Here is a 20214-nt window from a genome sequence, read left to right as displayed (position 1 = left end):
AATAGTTGTTTAAAGTAAATTAAATAAATCAGCCAGGTATACAATAAATATTTCAAATAAATATAAATCGAAATTTTCTCTTTATAAATATGTTCAAATACCACATTAATAAATTATTATTATTTTTTTTCCCGAAGGCAAGCTGGGGTTAAGCAGACCCCACCAGTTTTTTTTTTTTTTTTTAAGAAAAGCTAAGGTTAGGCAGACCCATCAAATACTATTCAATGTACCACTGGGGTTTGAACTTGCAACGTTCCACCACACAGAATCGTGCACTAACAGCTCCTGGCAACCCTGGAAAGCCCTACTTGGTACAGACCCACCAGTTACACAACCTACCATTGGGTTTTGAACTTGCAACTTCCCAAACACAGGGTGACTTGCACTAACAGCTACTACCAAACAAGCGGAGCCCCCGTTGGTACACATTGATAAATTATTGTGACCAGATAATAATGTAAACTACGTCTGTCAAGGGGCCGAGTACCCCGGTTCAGGTTCGGGTTTGGGGTTTTGTTGGGTCACAAAAATGGAATCAACTCTTGCCTCGCATAACTTTAGAAATTTACTTTTATTGAAAATATATATTTTATACTAGGCTCGGCTCAAGTGCCCAACAAAAATCATAACTCAAACCCAGCTCATACATTGCTCAGGTCAGGATCGGGTCGACTTGAATATTATTTGGGTCAGCACTTTTCATGCTCATACCCGAGAATTTGAGTCCGAGTTAGGTCGGGTAACCTGTACAAAGCCGACCCGACTTGAACTTTCTCTTACAGTTGTTTTCAATTTACTGCAACATTTTTGTATTTTATGAAAAAATAAATTGCAATAAAGCTAAAAAAAAAATTAAAAGTATGGTCCAATCATGATGTGTCCCTACCAAGCTAGTGTTGCAAAACAGGTAAAATATGGGTCAAATCAATTGCCTGATACAGGATCCAAATTTGTAACCATGGATTAGGCTTAGGAGACCGGGGATCAAAACTTTGACCCGTTTGTACCCCTACTACCGGTTGTGTACTGTGTCGTCTATGAAGTATGCATGTTTGGTATTCATAAGGGCTCGATTAACACTTATTAAAGTTTTTTTTTTTATGTATAAGGTAGATCAATTAAGAGTAAGATACACCACCCCGGGGTCTCCTGCATGGCCTTGAGTTGAAGGCCCCGGATCAAACCCCACTGGCGGATGGGTGTGTCCATAGCTTTTAGAGGTGGGCAGGGTAGTTGTGGGGCTCCACCCGGGGGTTTTTCCTCGCTTCGGCGAGGGTCATAGGCGGAGCTAGGGGGGGGCAGGACTGGACTAGCCCAGTCCTGCCTCCCGAAACAGTTAAATTTTTTTTTCTGTAAAAGCCAAGTCCTAGCCCAGCCCTGATTCCATATGAAATAGATTTTTATTCATTTTTTTAGCCCAGTCCTAGCCCACCCCGCCTCTCCCTGTTTGGACCGGGGATGGAGGTTAAAATCAAAACCAGTGTAAGGATGGACTTACGCCTTCTCCCACCCCGTCCCTGCCTTGCCCCACCCTACCCCGTCTCCAATCCTTCTTTAGGGATGGCAATGGATCGAGGGGAAACGAAGCCCTGCCTCGCCCCGTTTGAACAGGGAATGGAGGTTAAAATCCAAACCCGTGCAGGGATGAAGGCGGGGATGGAGGTCCAGATTTTGAGACAGGTCCCTGGCCCCCACCCTGGTCCACTGCCATCCCTAATACTCCATCGCTAAGGGCGAGGCGCGACTCCGCTAAGCTAGTTTCCTGCAATGAACCACTTATCACTTCTGCTGGTTGACATAAAGACCTGATGAAACTTCAAACACTTTGATCAGCAACCAGATCCAAGCCATTTGTTGAGGCCAAGTTGACCCAAAAATCAAGATATGACCGGCGAATTGAAGCATTGAAAATTCATCAAGGCCTTACAGTGGAAGACCATCAATGAAATTTAACGAGATGCCTTTTCGATACACATTTCTTCAAGGGAAAAGTCTCCTTTTACATTGTTCATAGTGAGTGAAACTTGAGCCGTAGTGTTACCAATTCCATCAACCACTTGGTAAAATTTTCACCAAACGTCATATTTTTCAGGCGTTAATGAAGGAAATCCCACCTGACACTATCAAATGCCTTTGGAGATGTCAAGTTTTTAGCCTAAAAAAGGGAGATCTTTGCATAGAGAGTGAAGAGAATACTTCTGTTTGAAATATGATGATGCCTTAATGATTGTCTTGGCCATCAACAATACTATCATTGCTGAATCGAGTTCACTTGTGTTCGGTGTGAGGCTCTCAGGTGAAAAAAAAACCTAGAATTTTGGTCCTCAGGCTTAAGGCATGTGATGCGTGATCTTTGGCGTCAACTAATTCCATCACCCAAACACCATTAAGAGCCAATTTGGAAAATGGAGGCCATTTTTTGCCGCCCTCCAATGGATCGTCATCCTGCATTGGGTTGGCCTCACTTTGCAAATGACTAATCTGCTCGTCAAGATCTCAGAATTTAAAAAGCTTGCATCTGTCGTTGTCGTTGATCTTGTAGCTGAATAAATGACCTAAGCCCCTTTAACTTGGAAGCCAATTGAAAGGCCGCCCATTTTCCAAAAACCAATTGTTTCCACTAATCTTCAACTGCTTTTAAATGGTTTTCAATGCTTTAAGTTTTCTTTCAAATTCAAGCACCAGGGCACTCTGATCAGATGCAATTCTATAACACTTCGATCCAAGACCTCTTGAGTCCGGGTTCCTAGGTATCACTTCTCAAAGAGAAGAATCCAAAATGAGCATAACGAAACCATGACATAATTTTTTTTTTTTAAATAAAACAACAACATTCCATAATAAAAGCATAAACATAAACCAGATGAAAGTTTACTCTTCATTTAACAGCTTAAGAACACCTGCAGAAGTCACGTCTACGTTGATTTATCTCTAGAAGACTGCTTGGAACCTACAGTTGTAATTATTAAGAGAAGTGAGTCTACAACTCAGTAAGAAACAATTATAAGCAATATAAAACTCTAATTTACAACTGTAGTGTGCTCTAAGTCAATAGTCTTAGTTTAGTTTTTCATCACATAGTACATATATTTGTCTCTTTTAACCCTCTATTAATCTTCTCAAAACTAATAAGTTAATATTTACTCAATGCTAACTAATTTTTTAGATTGGCTATACCAAAAATAGCTTAGTATGAGCATAGCAACCCGTGTAGAATACATCAATTCTACGATATTGGTCAGACTATGAATTATTCTGAGTGATCCCAGCTGAGATCACTAGGCACTACAGTGAAAGAGGACCCACTAATAGGTAGTTGAAGAGTCAAACTGATGAGCTATACCTGCCCCTAAGGCTCGTGGCATATGCTATATCCTGGTTTGCCTAAAGTCTCAAATCATTGTGTGAAACATAACCCCTACGATACATTATGCAACTCTTGCTTTTCCCACGTGAACTCCCTCAAGTTCAATTTTCTCTATCTCAAGTAAGTTTATCAGAGTATTCCTAAAATTTTGATATTCACAAAAATCTAAGCATGTCGAACATGTAGCATCTCTACATAGTGTTTCTACATTAATAAATCGTTGATGGCCCACGCTTATGACAACTCTCACTCTGACTGCCGTCATATAGCTCTTTTCATCTGTCGCCTCTTTCAAAATTTATAGGGTTAAGTCAAAGATGTTAAGATAATTGAAATTGCAGTTAATATAACAAAAAAATGGACTCAAGAAAATCTCTCAAATACTCAGTTTTGTTCACATGCATGTAGTTCTATATTCTCAAGAAGCATATAATATAGATTTTGTGTAAAATTATATAATTTTCTCACATACATAAAAAACTTAAGGATACATGAAACCATTCTCGACATTGTAGCTAACTCACATGCATTCATTCAATCTCTCAAGCATTTATAAAAATCATTTCTACAATACATCTACATTATATGCAAAGTCATGATTACATTCTCAATCATATATGATTTCATGCAAATTATCTCATACACGCAAACAAACATATTATTTATTATTAACTAGCAAAAGCTCATAATATCCCTTACCTCAAATGCAAGCGTTGAACTCTAACCTGTAGTCGAGTCTCTCGCTGTAGTAACAGGAATTGTTCAGAACATAAAGACCCACTTAATTGTTAAACAAACATCTCTTATATTTTCAAATTGCTCCTCTCGAAGTTGGTTTGTCTGACCTCAATTTATATGCTATGTGTTTGGTCATGAAATCAGAATATACAAATTTCTTTCTGTGATCTGATTCCAATAAACCATACCTCACTTAATTTCGATTTCTGAGTGAGAAGTTATGACCAAATTATCGAATCAGTAGAACAAAAGCAAATGGTCATTTCTCCTTTCAAACGGGTTTGGATCCTCCAAATCTAAACCCCTCACTGAACTCAATCCCAAAACTAGCCTAATGTAGGTTTATTTCAAACTGATCTTTTCAAATTTAGTTGTTGATTCCCAAACTCAGATCTAGATCGAAATCTACTATGCCATGGGTCCCAAATTGAATAGAGCTTGTCTCTGTTTCATATACTGGATCCAGATTTGATATGACTAATCTAAACCCAATTTACTCTAAGTTTGGTACAAAATAGAACCAGATCGATCTAGTCTGGGTTTGGGTCTAAACTGGACCCAAACCTACTCTATTCTAGTTTGGTCCTATTGGATCCAAATCTGATAAACGGATCCAAATCCAGATTCGATTCAAGATAGGAAACTAAGACAACCATTCTCGGTTTTTCCTTTATATATATATATATATATATAACCATACTTGGTTCGAGTTTCACTCAGACCAAGTTGATACGAGTTCTGACTCACTTGACCCGGTCTAGGTTGCACCTAGAGAGAGGACTTTGGCTGACACGATCTAGTTAGAACCCGAACCCGAACCAAGTCAGTCCAATGCCTCACAAAAAAATCCGGGACAGAGAGCACTGCCATCTATTTCAACACCCCCCCCCCCCCCACACACACACACACACATTTTATTGACACAACTTGATCTGTTAACAACAACCCGAGACAAAGAGTTTTTTTGTCTCGACTCCTTTTCTACCCGACTTAGTCTGGTGTGCCCCAACCGAGTCGTTCTCTCTTTTTTTTCTTTTTCTGGACATACGCGGTCTGGTGGAGACCCGATCTGGGTCGCACCCCGACCCTGACCGAGTTGGTCTTAGCCAACTCGATCTGGTTCAAATCAGATAGAGTCGGTGGGGGTCTGTTTTAAAACCCAAAAGAGAGGGTCGCGTCCTTCTGTTGTCTCTCTCCTTTGAGCTAAACAACATCGGCAGGGGTGTCACCACCCCTCCTTGTCTAGTCTCTCTTCTCATGACGATGCCACTGGTGCTGGCGACCTCTCCGGTCACCAGTGGCTGAGATAGAGGCATTACCCTCCTGTCTCATGCCCTCTTCTCTCTCTCTCTCGATCAAAACCTCACCAACAACCAAATGGTTGTCGGGGGCAGGGGCGCTCTGCCTCTTGTTTGTTACAGCAACGACAACCCGCTCGGGTTGCTGGCGGCTGCCGAATATAGGGACGGAGGCTCTGCCTTTGCCCTGTCCATCTGCAGCGGAGCTGCACCCTAGAGAATGTGGCTCCACCTCCCTTTCCCTTGTTTCTCGTTAAACTCTGAGGCAGAGGGTGAACTCCTTTTATGTCTCGCCTCTCTTTTTCCCGAACAACACCGATAACTTTCCCGGTTGTTGGTGTGCTTGTTAAAATGAAACAGGAAAGGAGAGGATGTGTGGCCTGTTAGGTGCAAAAAGGGAGGGGAGAGGAAATTCTAAGAAGAAACGTTGGGTGTTTTTCCTTGGATTTTATAAAGAAAAAGAGTCATGCCTTTCAGAACTGGTGACCCTTGGCACAGTCACACCCGTTCAGAACTGGTGACCCTTGGCAGAGTCACACTTGTTCAAATCTGGTAACTCTTTGCAAGGGTCATGTCTATTCAAAATGGGCAACTCTTCAAGAGTCATGTCCTTTCGAACAGATCTCTTCCACGTCTATATAAACATGGTTAGAGAGGTTCCAAAGGGACAGATGTACTCTCTATCATCTCTCTCTCTCTTGCTTTGCTAAAACTGTGAGGTCTGCAGTTGTAGTTCCTAAGGTTGTTTTCGAAAGGTGATTTACCATCGGCGTGCACCGATCCAGATCGCCGAGGCTATTGTATCCTGGGGGAAGGACGCCGGACCCTGTTTGCACTGTATGTGGGGGCAAATCTTCTCTAAGGGGAGTACTTTAGTACGCCTTAGCCGTTTATACTGTATTAATATGCTTTTGTTGTTTATATTATGTTTTATGCATATGTTTATTTGCATATGTTTGGATTTTGGTATATGATGGAACCCGACATGTTTGCTCCCTGTTATTGTTTCGATCGTCTGTTGATCATGATGTCTATACTGTTATATTTCTTTATTTGTATCATGTTTTATATCATGATGATGATGATTGTGAAACTGTGTGATCTGAAAATCAATCCAATTGTATCATGTTTTATATCATGATGATGATGATTGTGAAACTGTGTGATCTGAAAATCAATCCAACATGACCTACTTGTTGTTGTTCTCTCTCATCGGACAGTGCTGCAGCCATGCTCTCTCTGGAAGAAGAAGAAGAAAGAGAGAGCACGAGAAGGTGGGGGTCACCTCCCTCCTTCTCTCATTTAATAGTGAGGAACGGTTTCTCACGGTAATCCGGTCGAAGAAGAAGACCAACAAACAATAACCACAATCCCTTCATAACCCATTCAAAATATCCCAAACAGTGATCCCTCGAAGAAGTGCTTAAGCTGGAAAAATTCTGCGATTTGGATTATCTATATCCCTTCAACGATTACAATGAAAACAAAACTTCCTTCTCTTGAAGTTGAGAGAAATACATCACACCACCAATCACCACTTATGGCTGAAGTGGAAGCAGTGAAAGGAAGGATGACCTGAACTCTCTTCTCCTTCTTTGACAAAATCGGCCTCCATTCAGCGCCATGAAGACTAGGATCAATATATGTAAAACTCAACTAGGGTGGGCTCCTTGTTTTGAAGTTATTTTTGATAATTTTGCTTTGAAAATTAACGTCCATGAACCCGAGCTCGAAATGCCCTGGTTCGGGTCTTCACAATATAGAAATAGAAAAAACAGAAAGAAAACTGCACGACAATACCACCACCACACGAGGAATATTCCTGAACGGATCTTTCATCTAAGGAACTGATGTCAATTAGTCTTTAAGAGTCCTCAACAATCTCAGGAAGAATTTCTGATTGATGCACTTTAAACTTTTTTATTTTGATTGAAAAATCCATTGTGAAAGCCGAGCTCCAAGATCTTGCAGCAACCCTCCTGGTTGGCGCTTATATTCTTCCTCCAATAAATGCCCCAAGATTTTTGTTGAGAGAGAGGTAGCTTTTGATTAAGAAAACAACGAGCTTCCTCACCGAAGGAGTGCTTTTTGGAGAATCTTTTCCATGACTCAGGCAGAAAAGAGTTCCACGAGGGACTGAGAGAGAACCAGTGCCGCCCCATCAGACAAGAGTTTGTCACACTTGTTAAAGATGATGGGGGAGTAGATTTTGTAGGTGATGCAGGGACATGGATGTGAATTAGGGGTACTAGAATCCTTTTGAGGAACATCATGCACATATGACAGAGAGAGGAGACATGATAAAGCTACAAAACACTAAGGGGGCGTTTGCATGTCACGCCTTTCTTGGAAACGTCTGCCGCGAAAATGGAATCGGATCCCTCTACGGGAACAGTTTCTGTGAAAAACCCATGTCCAGCGTGTATTTTCGCACGCCCGTCGAGGGTTTTCTGCGGAAATTATGGATTCTGCTGTTTGTGTTGTCACTGTAGCAAAAAATGCACGCCTGTCGATGAGTTCCCCCCGGAAAACAGCGTATTTTTCATGACACAGTCATAGTGACAAATATCGTGAGATTTATAAAAAACTTGATATAATATCGTGAGAATTTGCCCGAAAGTTTAAAACCGCAATTTCTCGTGATTTAAACGTGATATTTACGTTTTAAACAGCTATTTATCATGAAAAAATCATATATTTTTATTTTTAAATAATTTTTATTAATATTTTCTTATAAAAAATAATTTTTATATTTTATATTTTATTCTTTTATTGCTGAGATTTTGACGAAAAATGCAAGATTTATGGAATTTTTTCAATTTCTTGCTAGTTTTTGAAAAACTAAAAATTGCCCATAAAAACGTTTGTCACTATGCACACAATAGCGCCCTCAAACACGACCACAGTCAACATGATAAAAGAAGGAAACAAAGTTGTATACTCTCTCTCCCATTTTGTTTAAATTCTGTTTTTCAAAAAATAATCTTAACTTGAATAAGAACATGTATGACACATTTTTTTTACATACCCAACTGGGGTTAGGCAGTCCCCCACCAATTCTTTCAAAGTAGCATAGGGTTTTGAACCTGCAACGTCCTACCACAAGGTGACGTGGACTGAGCTCCTATCAACCAAGCGGAGAACCAATTGGTACCATATATGACATTTTTAAGAATATGTAATTACTGTTTTAGAACAAAAAAAGTTACTATCATTTTTTTATAAATTAAACTATAAAATGTCTTTTGTCACTTTTTTTGAAAACTAGGTTGTATTCTTCTTTTCTGGTTCGGTACACAAAGACCTAATCTACATCCACAAATAACTATCCATTTTAAAAATTGTCATTGCCTTTGAGAGTAGGGTAGTGAATTCAATCAATCAACTGAAAATTGCTATGTTAATATAAAGTTAACATAAGGGACTTAAGATTTGTGTATGTGTATTGAGTGTTGAGATAGAAACCTTGCAACTCAAGTTTACGTAATTAAGCCAAGAGACTGCTTTGATTTTTTTCTATGCATAGGAAGTTGTCCTTTCAAAGTTCCCTTTTTTGTCTTCTATGGTGGCCTCCTTTGAATGAGACTATCATAAGTAGGGGGTGAGAGAGTTATAATTAAACTTGGTTATCTCGCGTGTGTGTGCGCGCATGTGTGTTATAAAAAGGGTATTCTAGGTAGAACTCGTTGGTTGGTTCTTTGAGTTTTTGCTTTTGGGGTTTTGGGTGTTATCTCCTTTGGTTCCACTATCGTAGTGAAGAAGAATTAACGCCACATTTGATAATTAAAAAAATAAAGATTATGTTTTAAATTATAATATTATGATAATTAAACATGTTTTTCAATAACAATAAAAATCAACAGCCTAAAAATACATCAAAACCTTTCAATTACAAAATTTGGTTTTTTTGTGTTGAAAGAATTTGGACAAAAGCATGTTTCATGGCTAAAAAGAAAAAAAAAATCATAATAATAACATTTGAGAGGTCCCATTCAGTAAAGATAATTTCAGACAATCGCCATATTTTGGACCTACTTTGGTTGGATGGTCACTCTTATATATATATATGCGCGTTTGGGCTGTTGACTTTGGAAGTTCTTTTAACACATCTGCACATCACAATCACATAATATAAAACATGTGAATAAACGACCAAATTATATCTATAGCGTTTGATTCATAAACATTTAATAAGATGTTAAAAAGCTAGTGGAGTCTGTTAGACAGTACGGCATTACCAAATACCAAGTATTTCATGAAAGCGCACGAATACACACACACACACACACACACACACACACACCAGAAAATGCAACAAGCTCATCCATTTACAATGTAAACTATAAAAATCTGAACTCTGAAGCCCAAACCATTCAAGAATAATTTATAGAGCCAAATTATTGCTTAAAAGTAGAATACAAATCTATATTGTGATGTTCTTCATCAATGACTGACGTCTCCCCATTAACCAGAACCATATATGACTGACATCCCTAATCTCCCAATAAAGCATGACACACTATTATTTTACACCAAGGGAAAAAAGAGAGACCTATAATGGAACAACAATATAATTACAAGGGTATACTTGCCTCAATGGCTGTCTTTTTTCTTGGCAATAAACATGACAATCTTAGGGAGCAGAGACTTTTTCTTCTTTTTCATATCGGGATCCCGAACCACATTTCCCACATTGGTTTCTGGTATAGAAACCTTGGAATCCTGATCACCATTAGAGCCCCTCACAACCTTCCCCTTGTCACCATCACTCCTTGTTGGGCTGCTTCTAACAGGATTTATTATACCAGAAGCAGAGTCCTTTGCTTTCCTTTTCTGCTCGTGTTCTGCTCTCCATTTCCTCAACTCCTGTTCCACAACCAATTTCCCTTCCTTTGAGCGTTCGGCCTTCTCCTTCGCCACCCTTAACGCCTCCCTCTTCGCGCTCAGCTCCCGGTTTGTGGCCTCCAACTTCTCCAAGCTTCTCAACTCAGCCTCCTTGGCTGCGTCTATTTCAGATATGGCAGCTGTCACCCTGGACTTGGCAAGCTCCTCTGCTTCATGTGCTTTCTTGCTGAGATCATAGTACTGTTCAAGAGAGAGAGTCACCCCAGAAGGCTCGCTCTCACCGAGCATGCTTGAAGCTGTTTCGCTTTCGTGAAGTGCTTTGATTGCTGCTAATGCCAAATTCTCCGAAGCCTTGGCTGCCTCTATCTCCTTCAGTGCCGCACGCAGTCTGCTCTCTGCAGTGCTTGCACTAGCTTTGGCGAACTCTGCTTCTTCCTTCACCCTGTGTAAATCCTCCCGCGTGGACTGGGTCAATGATTTGGCCTCATCTGCTTCTTGAGCAGCTTGATGTAGTGCCTTGGGCAACTCGGTCATACTATCCCTTGCTTTCTTCTCCCTTACTTGAGCTGCTTCAATCTCTGATTTTGTCTTGGTGAGTTCTGCTTCAAGAGCTGAAACTGTTACAGTTGCTATTCCCTCTCTCTGTCTCATGGTGGCAAGTGCAGACTTTTCCTTTTCCAACTCTGACTTGAGTGACGTAGCTGCGACTCTCAGAAACTTCACTTCCTCTCTTGCTTTTTCGATTTTAACCCTGACTTCCTCAAGCTCTTTCGTGGTTGAAGAGAGTGCAGCAAGTGTAGCTGTCTGAGCCTGCTTTGCTTCTTCTAGCTCTATCGACAGGATTTTTTCTTCTTCAAGGGTACTGGTTTCCGAGTCCAGTTTAGCTTCCATATATGCTGCCAATTCAGCCTTTAAATTCAGCAGCAATGCTGATGCAGTTTCTAATTTTGCCTTGAGATTATTGGATGCAGAAAGCTGCTGGGTCAGCCTCTGTATTTCTTCCTCTGCCATCTTCATTTCTTTCTCCTTTTTTAGGGTCTCTTGATCTCTAGTCAAGGCAGCAGCAACTCTCTGCTCTTCTGCTTCCAGATGGGATGCATGGGCCAACTCCAAGGATTCTTTTGTAGCCATCAGCTCCAAAGTCAGTTCCTCGACAGTCTTTTCTATTTCCTTTGATGCAGACATTGCATCCTCAGCTTTCTTGACAGCTTTGTCCTTCTCTTCGATCAATGTTAGGTAATGACTTTTAAGATTTTCCAGTTCAACCTTCACCTGCTTCAGCTCAGCAACTGCTGCCTCATGCCTGGATTTCGCAGCATCCAGCTGAGCTTTGGCAGCAACGCTAGCTTCATCAGCAATACCTTGCTTGATTTCTTCAACGCGCATTTGAGTAAACTGGCAGTCTTGTTTTGCCTGTTCTTCTTCAGCATGTGCTCTCTCCAAGTCCACTTTTAGTTCTTCAATAAGCCTCTTGGTGCTGTCTAGCTCCTGATGTACTTGCGTCTTTGCATTTTCTGCAATTTCCAGTTCCTTCTTGCATTCAGGAACTTCATTTTGCACCTTCTCAAGCTCAAGCTCAACAAGCCGACGCCTCTATGCATCCAAGGAAACCAAAATAAACATACACAATGTTTATCAAAAAGTGTACTTATTCCAAATAACTATACAACAACAACAACAACAACAACAACAACTACGCCTTCATCCCAAAACAATTGGGGTCGGCGATATGAACCAAAAAAGAAAATCATTCTGGGCCTTCCACATGAATCCTTCTCCTCCAATCATTTCTATCCAATGCCATGTCCTCGGTGAGGTTCAAAGCATTCATATCCTTTCCTATCACCTCCATCCATGTCTTCCTAGGCCTACCCTGACCTCTTTTAACTAATATATTCCAAATAACTATAACAAACAAAAATTAAGTTCAAAACATATAATGTCTGCTTTTGCTTTAAAATAAAAAGAACTCGTAATTAAAATGTTTTCTCATAGCTGTAACAGAAATCCATGAATTTTAGCAACTCGGTAGTGCACAGAAGTAATTGGTAACAGCGAAAAAAGATTTACACATACCTCCACTGTCTGCAGTTTATGGGTTTTCCAATCAACAATTCCCCCAAACATGGTCACAGCTTCTCTCACAGATTCAAAAGGTGCTGCAGTATCAACAAGCGCTCTGTGTGCCTCAACCTGCTTCACACTGCTGGAGGATTTATTGAAGGCTTCTGGAGTTTCTGATGGCCGATTTACAATCTTTTCTTCAGGTAACCGCTGACTGAGTGTAACATCAAATTGTTCCTTTTCCGCTCCTGCTTCACTCGAGATTAAAGATGGCATCACATTTTCTTCCTGAAGATTAGCTAAAGTAACACGACCACTTCCTTCCTTTTCAGGTTGCACTGCATCGGCACTAACCTCGGGTTTATGATCATCTGAGGCAGAAGCCAATATAGTAGAAACACATACATCTGATTTTTCTGTCACAAGGTCCTCAACTAAAGGCTTTGAATCTTCTGCAGGTGATGCCAACTCTCCATCAAGGTCGACCGCAGGGACATCGGGCACATCCTGTGGGGAGAATTCGTCGCATTCTTTTACAACCATTTCCTCATGCAATTTTGCACCATTAATCACAGGAATAACAGGAGTTTCTGAGTGGAGAGTTGGATTTTCTTGAGAAGGTAATGGAGGGGCAGCGGATTCACTAACCAGAGACCTCTCTTCCTCGTTGTTTTTGCCTTCCATTTCCTTGCACACGTGATCTAAGAGAGTCATAACTACTTATCCACTGCCTGCAGCCCAGAAGTAATTTAACATGTCAACATGTTAACTGTTAAAAAACATGAATTAGAAGGAACATGAACACAAACTATTGCTTTCCCATCTTAGATGTCAAAATTCCAGCGACATCCTAAGAAATGGAGGTCGTGAAGTATTGTTTTCATATTCATGACTATGATTTTGGTGAACAAATACCATTTTCACAAAAAGAAAATAAGTAACAAAATTGGAAAACAGAAGACATCTCTTATATCACTACTGAAATTCACACTTAAAAGCATAATCTAAATCCAACAATCATGAACATGATTCAAGGCTTAATCTAAATACCAGAACCAATTACAAATAAGCAGTCAAACCCATGAAGAACATGACAATCTAATTATAGAAATATTCAGTGCAAAACCAGCTGTAGCTCTTGCGCCACCTTCACACTCGCTTCCGAGCAAAAGAATTCGTCATTAGCATCCTCTAAAAATAAAAAAAAACTTCATCTACCATGATGCAAGGCCACAATTGTTACCTTAACTACAGAACCCAACAAACATAATTACGATAGAAACCGATCGCAATTTCCAAATTTCCACCAGAAACTCACTTGAAAACCCTAAACCTCATATACTCCACCGAAACGAACGAGAGAAACCCCAAAAATTTTAACTGAATCCAGCACCACGACACAATAATTCATCCACAGAAACGCGATTTTCACCCTCGAAACACTCATCCAAACACCACCCAACAATGCTCGATCCACCAAACACGAAATTGAAATAAACAATTCACATCAACACAAAGAGATTTCCACGCAACCAAAACCCTAATTTCGAGAACTTGTCAAACAACAACGATCCTCCCTCGGCATAGCGATTTTGATTGCACTAAAACAAAAACAAAAAATAGCGAAAAGAAAAGAAAAGAAACCCCAATTCCGAAGGATCGTGCAAATCAAAAACCCAAATTTCGCCATCATATCAAAACAAAAAGTACAAAAAAAGAGAAATAAATCACAAGAAAAAAAGCGGCCGACTTACCCGAATTCTTCTCAGAGAGAGAGAGACCCTCCTCTTATGCAACAAGTATTCTGAAGGCCAAAAAATTAAAGTAAAAATAATATTGAAAATTTTGAAAAAAAAAATAGAAGAAAAAGAAAGAGAGAAGCTCAACAAAACAATCTTATTATCTAGTCCACTGCGTCCATCCTACTTTCTTTTATTTATTTATTTATTGCTCATTAATTGTTTAACTCAACTTTTTCCCTTTAGTCTTTTGCAATTTCCTATTGTTTATGTTTTTTAATTAACTTTAAAAATAATTTTGACAGACTGATAGCGTCACGCCACGTCATCACCTTAGAGGACGTGGAACGACCTTGACTTTTGCAAGAATGGCAGGGTTATCCTTGCTTTTATTTATTTGTTATTTGTAGGGGTGGCAAAACCTGACACGACCCGCCAACCCGACCCGCCAACCCGCCTCTTAGGCGGGTTCGGGTTTGAATAAAACGAACCCGTTTAATAAACGGGTCGACCCGCCTAACCCGTTTATTAAACAGGTCAGGTTCGTGTTAGGGGTATGCCAACCCAGCTGACCCGTTTAATAAACGGGTTAGGGGTGGGTCAACCCGCCAACCCGACCCGTCAACCCAACCTGCCAACCCGACCCGCCAACCTGACCCGCGGACCCGTTTACCCGACCCAACCCATTTATTAAATGGGTTGGCGGGTCATGTCGGGTTACCCGTTTATTAAATGGTTCGGGTTCGTGTTTGCCACAGTCGACCCGTTTAATAAACGGGTTGAGGTATGCTGACCCGCCAACCCGTCGGGTCGACCCGTCAACCCGACACGATTGCCACCCCTAGTTATTTGTTTATTTATTTTAGAAAATTACTTGAGGATTTTGGATATTTTTTTTAGATTTTTCTGAAAAAGAATCTTTTATATCGACTTTCTTCTTGACATTTGCCAATAATAGAATTGGGGTTGAAATGGGTTGGGAGTTCCAACTGAGGTCCAATCTGTTTGCCAATCTAACTGCCGACAGGTTTATTTTAGGTGTGTCAATGGGTCATGTTTAACCCCGTTCTATTAGAAACTGGGTCTAACCCAAAAGGTTTGATTAATATATGTAGTTGGGTATGATTTGTAAAATTTTATACCAGACCTGGGTCTGACCCAAGTTGCAATTAAGACCCAAGATTTTTCAATGTAAATAGACAAAAAAAAAAGTATTTTATCTTGTATGGGCCAACTCTAGTTCAATTAATTCTTATAGGGTTTGGGTATAGTTTTTCTTATAGCAGACCCGAAAGAATTTGTGTTGGACCTGGTACCTGTGCCTCAAAACAGATCCGGGTTAGGACTCACCTGGGTCTGAACCAGATCCAACCTGGGTCTGACCGGTAGTTTATTTTGAGGTCCGCAGGCTGAAAAGATCAGAAATGGGTTAATTGGGTCCAGGTCCATCTTTACCAACCTGAGTCAAGTAATGGCTCCAGCCAAGTCAAACCCAAGACCTTGCATGGACCTAGGCCAAGACCAGCACGTTCTGAAGACTGGGTTTGGTCAAGTAAGACCACCCTAGCATTGAATCATCATGTTGTATTTACTATTTTCATGTGTTAAATTAAGTTGACTGAAAGTTGATGTTTTATATAATTTTTAAGCCACCTTTATTTACATGAATTGTGAGCCATTGATTCTTTATTATCTTAAAAATGAAATCTTGTAGTGACACTAAGAAACCTTCTAACATAAGAAATAATCCATGTTAAACACATCAGTACGGTTAGATTCACCATTTGGTCACTAAATCCATTTAAGCAAGAGTATGTAGCATTGCATGGTATCATGATAAAAACCACCATATGTTCTCTCTCTCTCTCTCTCTCTCTCTCTATATATATATATATATAGAGAGAGAGAGAGAGAGAGAGAGAGACGAAAACCTTACAAAAACTGTCTCATCCTACCCAATAAAAAAAATGTGATATTTTTTTCAAAATTCTGATTGTACAAATGTGTTTAGCATTATTGTTTTACTAGAAATTGACACTTGGATAATGAATTTTGGATAAAAAAATGGTATTTGGAGCTTTAAAAATTTATGAAAATTGTAGGCTGTTGATTTTTCAAAACTTATAAAAACCTATCCATGCATAGGAATCAAATTCTTCAAGAATTGACTCCTATAAAAAAAAACATATGGATCACATCTTTATGGTCGGACTTTTGAAAAAAAATACCAAAAATCTAATAAACATGTGGCGGGTAGGTTTGGCATGTTTTGAGTGGGTAAATTAAAACCTACCCACTATAAAACATGCCAAACCTGTCCACCATAAGTTTATTGGATTTTTGATATTTTTTTTTAAAATTCTCACCATACAAATGTCTATATTTTTGTTTTTGTAGGAATCAGTTATTTGAGCATTTGATTCCGATGCATGGATAGGTTTTTATAAGTTTCAAAAATCAACCAGGTATACACAGTATAATTTTCATAAAATTTTGAGGCTCCAAATACCATTTTTTCTATCCAAAATTCATGATCCAAGTATCGATTTCTAGTAAATCAATCATGCGCATATGTACAATCAGAATTTTGAAAAAAAATACAAGAATTTTTTCATTGGGTAGATTTGACATGTTTTTAGTTGGTAGGTTTTCATATCCGTTGCATCTTCTTTGTCTGCTGCAATTTGTATTACCCTAATGATAACTGATAAAAATGTCCCTACCCTCTATTACTTTCTCCTTGACTTTTGTTATTTTGTATTTCTTAGTGGTAATTATTTATAAAAAATGCAATCCTCTCGCTCTCTCTCTCTCAAAAGATGTAAACACGATTCTTTTTATCAAATTGCTTTCTAAAGAGAACAAAAAAGGTATTCTTTATGATTTTTGTTGAAGTAAGCATAGTTTTTTTAGGCAAAAAAAGAAGTAAGATTAACTATTTTATAATATTTCTTTTCAAAGAGAACTAAAAGGGTAATTTTTAAATTAGTTTGGTAGATGAAAGGCTTGAATGAATGAAAAAGTCATTGCGATTCTCATAGCTTTCACCTTTTTTTTTTGGGTTTTTTGATAATCAACCATCACCCTTTTAGACATACAAAAATTTAAAAGTCACCAAGAATCAAGAGACCACGACCTAGGAAGCATATGCCACATGTTAATCAACCAACTTTTGAATTTTGGAAGATCCAACGGTCAAAATTGATTTTGGAGTATCATTTTACCGTTTCCAAAAGAAAGCAGCCACGAACTTCTGAAACAGATTCCACTGTGTGGAGAAATCAATACTTTTTTTCAGTGTAGCAACGGGGGGCTCCGCTTGTTCGGTAGAGCTGTTGGTGCACGTCACCATGTGTTGGCACGTTGCAAGTTCAAAACCCAATGGTATGTTGTGTAAGTGGTGGGGTCAGACTAACCCCAGCTTGCCAGTAAACAAAAAGAAAAATAACGGCAATTGACACAGAACTAAAACTATTAAGCTAGCTCACTATGGTTGTATACTAAAGCATTTGAAAGCTACAAAGTAACAGTGGAAGGAGTTTTACATTTCTTCGTGTAAGAGAGAGAGAGAGAGAGAGAGAGAGAGAGAGAGAGAGAGAGAGCCCAAAACCTAGCTTTGATTGCCTAGCTTTGATTGATTACTTTAAAGTAGCAAGTAACATAAGGAAAGCCCACAAGTAGGGGTGTCAATGGATCAGATTTGATCTGGACCGACCCATACCAAACACTAGAGGGTCAGGGTTTGATGATAAACAAGGAGGTCCGATTAGAATCCAGGTCAAAATAAAAGGGTCAGATTAATATATAGAGCCGGGTATGGTTTGTAATTTCATACCAGACCCAGGCCCAACACGAGCTTCGACTAAGATCTAAAATTTTTCAATGTAAAAAAGATAAAAATTATGATTTTACCAGATATGGTTCATGGAGTTCTTATAGGATCAGGGTGTGGTTTTCTATGGTGGGTCTGATTGGACCGGGGTCTGAACCTGGCACCAGCTTCTCAAATGAGATCTGGGTTTGGTTTCACCTGAGTCGGAACCAAACCCAAACTGATTGAGACCCTTGCCCCCAAGAGCTCCGCTCATCTGGCATGGAAGACTTGTTAAAGTCACCAAGTTAATGGGGGCATCCTTTGCCCTAGGGTCTAAGCTGGGTGTACTCCCCAGTGGACAGGAGTACCTCAAAGGTTTTACCAATGGAGTACCAGAGTCATGGTCAAGTTTACTCAGCTCATGACCGGAGTCAAAGGCTCAGTCAGTCGGGTTAGGTTCGGACCTTGTGGAACAAGGCTTGGACCAAATTTTTGGGTATGGTATCAGGTCTGAACTCGGGTCTAATCGAGTCAACTATAAGAAAAATCATATCGGGACCCAATAAGAACTACATAAACCAGACCTAGACCATACCAGTAAAATAATATTTTTTATTATTTTTATATTGAAAAATTGTGTCTTAATTGGAACTCAGGTCGGGCCTGGTATAAAATTTCACAAACTATACCTGGGTTCATATATTAATTGAATCTTTGGGTCTGGACCTAGGTCTTAATCGGGTCTTCTTATTTGTCACCATACCCAGAACCCATAGGGTTTGGTCCGGGGACACCCCTAATATATATAGTGAAATGGATAAAATGGGCATGGTTTCTAATAAAACATGTTATTGGATTTTTGATGTTTTCGTTTTTCAAATTTTCAATCTCGTAAATGTGTTCAAGATGATTGATTTACTAAAAATCGACACTTGGATCATGCATTTTAGATGAAAAAAAAAGGTATTTAGAGCCTCAAAAATTTATAAAAATGGTAGATTGATTTTTGAAACCTTATAAAAACCTATTCATGCATCAAAATCAAATGCTCCAAAAAGTGATTCATATAAAAATAAGCATATAGATCAATCTGTATGGTCATAATTTCAAAAAAATACCAAAAATCCAATAGCATATTTCATTTAGCACCGTGCTCATTATGTAGATTTTCATTTTCTATATATATGGAAAATAACCGTACTATCCTTGTAAAATGTCACAATTTTGAATATACCTCAAAATTTACTAAAATCTTTCTATATCCAAAATATCTAATTCTTGACCTTTTAAGACATTTTTACCCTTCGCACAAGCGAACCTGCTGAGGTTCACGCGATATATAGGTACATCATTTGAAGCTCACAACTTCTCAATAAATAGAAGATTCACATGAACATTTCGTAGACATGATGACATTGACATAAACAAATTTGTGAACCCGACTAACTTTGATCCCAACAAAGGTGATTCACATATCAAATGCATACATCTTCTTAGGTTTGCAACCCTTACTTGAACCTTCTCTAATTGAAAAGTTTTAACTCAATAGGTTCTTCCATATATTTGTAGCGACATTTATTGAGGACTAAAATACTACTACAGTGATCAACGAGAGAAGGAGATCACAGCTAGGTCACCTGAAGATCACAATTATGATCTTCCTCCCTGTAAGCCCAGCATCACCATGGGGTCCCCCAATGACAAATCTAACGGATGGTTCATATGAAATATGCTCCTTTTATCAAGGTACTTTTGAGTCTAGGATGAGTCCCTTGTTTACATAAACGAGCCAAGCATGTCATGTTACAGCCTTTCTAGATCCAAGAAATGGGAAAAACAGGATGGCATTGGACTGTTTTGAAACTATATCATGTTAATTACAGAATACAACACAGATGAGCTCATGGCAGAAAGAAACAAAATTAAATGGCAATAGTTCCTCATATTTAAATACAAGTCTAACTCACAACAGATATAACAATAAATATTTGCAAAAAGAGCAAATCTTGAGTCATAATTTCACGCAAAACAAAAACCTCTTTCTCTCTCTCTCTCTTCATATATCACCAATAAGAAAACATTTGCAAAATGTGGTATTCTTGAGTGCTTTTTTTTTACAGATCATTGGTTTTTGTCATTAATTTCATAGTCTAAATATTGGTTAGCGTTTTTCATCCACCAAATGACTTCTACATATGATCCATGTCAGCAAAGGCATGGTCCGGCCCTGCACAGATGAATATTTCTCAAATAAAAAATAAAGCAAGCATACACTTAAGAGTATATGGTGCAAATTGGATAAGTTAAAATGCACGTCATTTTTAGAGAACAAAGGGGAGAAAGAAAAAG

The 20214-nt window shown here is 39.0% G+C and overlaps 1 protein-coding gene across 1 annotated transcript; it reads right to left on the bottom strand.

Annotated features, from left to right (window-relative positions):
* Window positions 1-9761: 9761 nt before the first annotated feature.
* On the bottom strand, window positions 9762-14227 carry LOC149816413 (protein WEAK CHLOROPLAST MOVEMENT UNDER BLUE LIGHT 1-like). Its single transcript, XM_089987145.1, has 3 exons — window positions 14067-14227; window positions 12325-13043; window positions 9762-11841 (listed from the first exon to the last, which is right to left on the bottom strand). Exons 2-3 carry the CDS (start codon window positions 13024-13026, stop codon window positions 9997-9999), a joined length of 2547 nt encoding a protein of 848 aa, XP_089843271.1. The 5' UTR covers window positions 13027-13043; window positions 14067-14227; the 3' UTR covers window positions 9762-9996.
* Between the last annotated feature and the right edge of the window lie 5987 nt (window positions 14228-20214).

The sequence above is a fragment of the Nuphar pumila genome, chromosome 14 (genome assembly GCF_984573655.1).
Source record: "Nuphar pumila chromosome 14, dmNupPumi1.hap1.1, whole genome shotgun sequence".
Lineage (NCBI taxonomy): Eukaryota > Viridiplantae > Streptophyta > Magnoliopsida > Nymphaeales > Nymphaeaceae > Nuphar > Nuphar pumila.
Note: the sequence above shows the minus strand (reverse complement) of the source record. Positions and strands in the feature narration are given on the sequence as shown.